Source organism: Buceros rhinoceros, unplaced genomic scaffold, assembly GCF_000710305.1.
Source record: "Buceros rhinoceros silvestris isolate BGI_N320 unplaced genomic scaffold, ASM71030v1 scaffold19737, whole genome shotgun sequence".
In the NCBI taxonomy this organism is placed as follows: domain Eukaryota; kingdom Metazoa; phylum Chordata; class Aves; order Bucerotiformes; family Bucerotidae; genus Buceros; species Buceros rhinoceros.
Window position 1 is genome coordinate 3,945 of NW_010421808.1, and position 5,528 is coordinate 9,472.

At 37.6% G+C, this 5,528-nt stretch overlaps 1 protein-coding gene across 1 annotated transcript in view; it reads right to left on the bottom strand.

The window, feature by feature from the left end:
• Positions 1-5,528, bottom strand: part of LOC104496672 (adenylosuccinate synthetase isozyme 1) — a gene marked incomplete at its 5' end in the record, with an annotated part of 12,927 nt that overhangs the window by 3,192 nt on the left and 4,207 nt on the right. The window contains 4 exons of the mRNA XM_010139829.1: positions 1,462-1,586; positions 2,793-2,947; positions 4,151-4,277; positions 5,228-5,309. Of these exons, the coding sequence (XP_010138131.1) occupies positions 1,462-1,586; positions 2,793-2,947; positions 4,151-4,277; positions 5,228-5,309 (489 nt within the window). The remainder of the gene's footprint in view (positions 1-1,461; positions 1,587-2,792; positions 2,948-4,150; positions 4,278-5,227; positions 5,310-5,528) is intronic.

Sequence of the window (5,528 nt, forward strand, 5' to 3'; positions counted from 1 at the left end):
AAGGATCCCAGCCTGACTTTCAGTGCTTGGGCTGTGCTATCAGGGCCGTCAGTTTAACAAACCTTCTTAATCTTGAGAATGAACACACCAGAACACAAAGATGGCAACTCAAGACATCATCGTAGTATTCACTGAGCAGAATAAAACTGCATTTTAAAACTAGCCAAATTCTGTAGAAACAATACGCCAGACCTTGCTTGGTCAAAATATGAGCAGCTGAGGATTTAGGCAGGTATGGACATAATAGTACATGCTATATATGCTCAGTACGTACAGGATAAATGAAATGATTAAAGACCTTTTGGGAAATAAGCAGCATAGAGACAGTTCTTCAACTTTAAAGCTTTATCTCCCCATGTTTTTTAACGGTCACAGTTACCAGAGATGACATAGTTTTGTGACAGATATGCATAAATTATATAGAACTAAACTGAAGGAAACATAACACCTTCCTAATAGTATTTTCACATAAACTAGAGCTGTGTAAATGAAAGCAAAATACAAATCCAAGCCAAAAAAATATTTTAAAAACCCTCTGATAAATTAGAGAGCCAAGATCATTGCTCCTTTGTAACATTAGCAGCATACACAATATTAACTCACAGTTTGTAAGATATTAAAACGTCCAGGGTTGTTTGCATGTGTGAACAAGTTTGCCCGAGTGCATTATATGAACAAAAAAAATGAAACTTTTGCAATTTTTTCTGAAAATAGCTCAGTAATTAGTTGTAAGTTAATGGCTTGTGACAGTTACTATCGCTTTAGCATTAGACATAGGCTAGCCTGAAGGCATTATGGCTCTAGAACAATTCCTTTGAACAGCCACTTCCACTTTAAAATGTCAATTTGGTATGTATTTTGAATTATAAAATAATTTATCAACCAAGTCACTCAGTCAAAGAAAATCTCTCTCACCCCATTAAAAAAAGAATTTAACACAATATTAGACTGTGTCTTTGTAAATAAATGAACCTGTCAGGACCGGAATGAAAGCTGTGCAGTTCTTTGCATCATCCCTCTTACTTCACGTACAGAGGTTGTGGTTCAAAATGACGCAGAGTTGGTGCTACAAGTACGATCCACTAGCGCCAATGAAAGCTCAAAACCAGTGGGTTTTAGATCATGATCAGTAAGAAAGCACTGGATCAAGAACACCAGAGCAAACTGTGGGAAAACTGATACATCAATCCAACCCGCATTGGCCATCTGATGTAAGCAAAGTGAAAACATATATAAAAACCCCACTGCTTTGATGTAAAAAACCCACTTGGTTTGGAATAAAAAACTCAAAGGAATTAGATTATTATTAGCATTAGTACAATTCTCAGCTGCCCATTGTGAATTATTTTATTGCTTAAAATGTAACAGTTTACTGGACTTATATTAATGTTACCTACATATTTATTCTGCGAAGCACAAAATTATCACTTCCAAATGTAGCGCAAAATCTGTGATGCTTACGCAGTGAATCCGTTGATCATATGAACATATTTCAAACTGACAAGGTCTAACCAGCCACAACGCCTCTTTCTGCCTGTGGTTACTCCCCATTCGTGGCCCCGGGACTGTAAAAGATCTCCAATTTCCTACAAGAAGACAGAAAGAATGCTGATAGCATCTCACTGAAAAATAGCAGGAAAACAAATAAACAAACATAGACAAATAGCAAGAAAAAGACAGTTGTGTAATTCCAAGGATTTTTTGTAGGAAAAAGAAATAAAAATAGTTGGTTTTTTTAGAAAGGGACTAAGGCAGAGAATAAAGCCCCTCGCACACAGAATTTTTGCATTTTTGTCACTAGCTTTTCCAAAATACTTATTTAATGACTATTTCATGTCCCAAGGAGACATTTTTCTTCCTTCTTCATCTGACAGGAAGATTCCTTGACAACTCAGCCCTGTTTTTACTTTTGTTTGTGTTTACTTTCTTTTTTTGGCATCTATTGTTTTGTGGGGCAAGACTGTAAATCCTTGGGACAAGATCAGTGCTTGTACAATGTCTAGGTCCCCAGACTCCTTGACTATGCTAGTGCTCCTGGGTTCTACCACTGTGTGAGACCGCCACTGTTCCCTTCAGGCTGGCAGTGTTTATAATGTGTGAAAAACGAAGACAAAAAACTTTACACTCATGATTCATAAAAATAAAGGATATCTCCAATTCGTTTAAACCATTAGAAAGTTTTAGTGACTAAATCCTTAAAATAGATTTGGATCACTGACCTAGAGATTGCTGTGTGCATAATTCATACTCAATACCCTCAACATCATCATCATCAACCTCATATAATCAATAGCATAGCCAACATCCTAGTTTCTTGAGAATGGAAATACAATAGACAGTTTATAACAATCAAAATCCCTCCCCTTTTTATTGATCTGTTTGTGCATGACTGGCTGCTGCACACACCACCTTTATTCTACAGATCATGCAGAACACAGGATGTTAAGCACAGAAGTAGCACCTTTAAGCTTTCCTGTGGTGCACTGGCAGTTCCAGTCTACAACAAACTCTCGCCACTGAAATGCACCTAACGATACTGCAGAAAATGATGAAATCTGTTTTCACATCATTCATTACAACAGAAATGTGGTCACTGTTATATAAATCACCACACTTGTGTTTCTCTCCTCTGAAGAAAAATACTTTGTTAATAATGTAACTCTCCTCTTTTTATGAGTCTGATTGCTTGGCACTATTACTGTGGTGCTCATTTACCACTGGTATACTCTTACCCCACTCCACTGACCTTATTTGACCATTGTATATATTGCATTTTGTTACATTAAACCTACATTAATCTGCTCAGTGGGGAAGGCTCCAATTCCCACCCGAGTGGTATACACCTTCACCACACCGTACACATCACCAACGTGCTGGGGAGGAACTCCAAGCCCGGTGCATACACCACCTACAGTGCAGTTCGATGAGGTCACGAAAGGATACGTGCCTGCCAGAAAAAACATAGCACAACCTTGTTTCAGCAATGATAAGGCATAAAGACTGACTTTCCTTTATGAGTCGAAAGGAGATTTTCACCTGGGTGTTTGGTTTTAAAGCTAAACTGAAATAGCAGCCAGAGAGTAAGGCAAATTCTTTTACTACATGTCCCCATTTCACTTCTGAGAAAACTAATTCAGCTGTTCTTCCCCAAAATGCTTCCTCCTGTAGCGAATAATGTTTTTAGGTTTCTAAAGTTCCACAGAAACCCCTCAAAATAAAGGATTTTTCCACTAAAATAGCTGACTCACCCCAGAAATTTGCATAAGCACATTATTAGCGAGCAAGACATTTGTACAGACAAGTAAGAACAATAAACTATTTCTCATACTTGAGATATGCAGCACATGCTCTCTGTTCCAATGCATCAACTTTTCTGCTTGCACTGAAACCTTTACAGCTTTCACCGAGGACTGCTTCATGAGGGAGAAGTTTAAAAGCATCTCAGTACTGCTGCCATTAGGCACTGGATCTATTACAGGATGCTGCTGCTGCTGGGGAAGGGTTTTCTCACCGTCCAGTGTATCACAGAAAGTATTTCCACTACATCCATGGAGAGCCTGGTGTAAAGGTCAGCCTGGCATTCCCAGTGCTCTAACACAGGTAGCTCTGAATATCTGCAGCAAACTAACTCTTATGAGGTTGTTCATGATCTTTACACCGTGCTCTGGATGGAAGAATCCTTCCAGTTCTTCATTTCATCTTCCTGGAGATCCAAGTGGTTTAATCAGACTTTTGTAAGAGAGCAGAGCAGAGATCAACCGAAGCAGTTAGACTTACAGGTTATCTGCACCGGTTTAATCCTCCCTCTACTGCACAGGAATTACCTCAGCAGCACTGCAGTGAGTGCCTGGAGGGTACGGCAATGTGCACACACGTTCAGAAGTAATAAAGACAAGGATGTCTAGAGTGAAATTTCAACTCCTTTGGAATAAACTTCTTTTCTTCAGTAAAAATCAATATTTAAACCTTGAGCACTTAATCCTGTTAATGATACAATCTCTGGCTTAGTGCGTTTTACTTTTGGGAAATCTGTTCCTGTTAAAGACTATTTTGTTTCTCTATTTTCCTGCTGTTTGCAAAGCTGATGTGAACACAAACCAAAATAAAACTAATCTCTCAGGAGTTAAATTGAGTTTAGAATTTAACGTACCAAAGTCAATATCAAGTAACGCTGCATTGGCTCCTTCAACAAGAATCTTCTTTGGGGAGCCATGAAGTGCTTCATACATAAAATAGACACCATCTCGAACCATGGGTCTTATTTTTTCAGCATATCCCTGCAAATTTGAGTAGAAAAGTCATCTTCCCCAAACAACGACTAGAAGCAGGAAACACCAAACACACAGATAACCCTAACACCCAACTTCAATAACTGTTTTACCAGAAAAGCACAACCATCAGCCTATAGTCTGTTGAAAACAACTTGATGTATGGAACCACTCACACAAGAAAACATGACTTGTTACGGCATTAGAACTCCATAATTTCTGTACTGTTTCTATTCACCGAGATGGCGTACATCTACCTCATTTTGTTGATACAGGCTCTACATAGTGTGTCTATAGTCCATGCACACTAAGGTTGTGTTAGAAAGAGTGCAAACTCCAAAATAAAAAAAATTAAAAAAAATTATTATTCACAAATACTAAAAAGTATTTTTAGAGGTAGAGTGTCAGCTCTGAGCAAGTACCAGGCAACACTTGAGAAAGGTAAGAGATTTTTTCAGCATCCTCTTTTCTTACATATTGACTAAAGAAGATGTTTTACCAGTGGCTCTTCTGAATTTATTAATAAAAAGACATTTTTCTTATAATACCAGGACCTTTGAACAGAACCTTTACAAACAATTCTTCAGTAAGCATGGAAGTCTCTCAGACAGACTAGATCAGCTGTGGCTGCAGACTGCTAACAGCAAGAGTCGCCCTGTGTTCTGTCAGCTACTTTAATACAACAGTTATTTTGTGTCAAAAAGGGAAAATGAGAGGAACATTAAATCATTCACAAAATTTATTTTAATGCCCACAGTAAGAGAACAGTATTATGAAGCATAGCTACTGCTTATTAAAAGGTTTTATAATAAAGAAAATACGCATTTTTAATTTAATTAGTTTAATAAATAGTAGTTCTGGTACACTTAATTTTTACCTTTCAAATTAAAATAAATATTACTGTTTTCTTCTATACTTCCCCTGAAACTGAACAAATATCACAAGTACTAAAACCTTACCTTTAGCTTCTTCAGTTGTCCTTCTGTATCTATTTCCAGCGTGGGGAACATTGACTTGTATTGTTGCGCCAGATTTTTAAATCTGTAAAATAATGAAGTCGCATCAATGAAGAACATAGTTACTGTTCACAGAACCCTTGGAAAGAGCTCGGTTTATATCACACACAGTATATACTGAGAGCTATCGGCAGAAAATACACAGAACTTCAATACCTCAACCTGTGCATTTCCCAGTGAACGAAATTACACTTTAATTATGAGGAACTCTGATGTACAGGAAATACACACACACACACTCTTT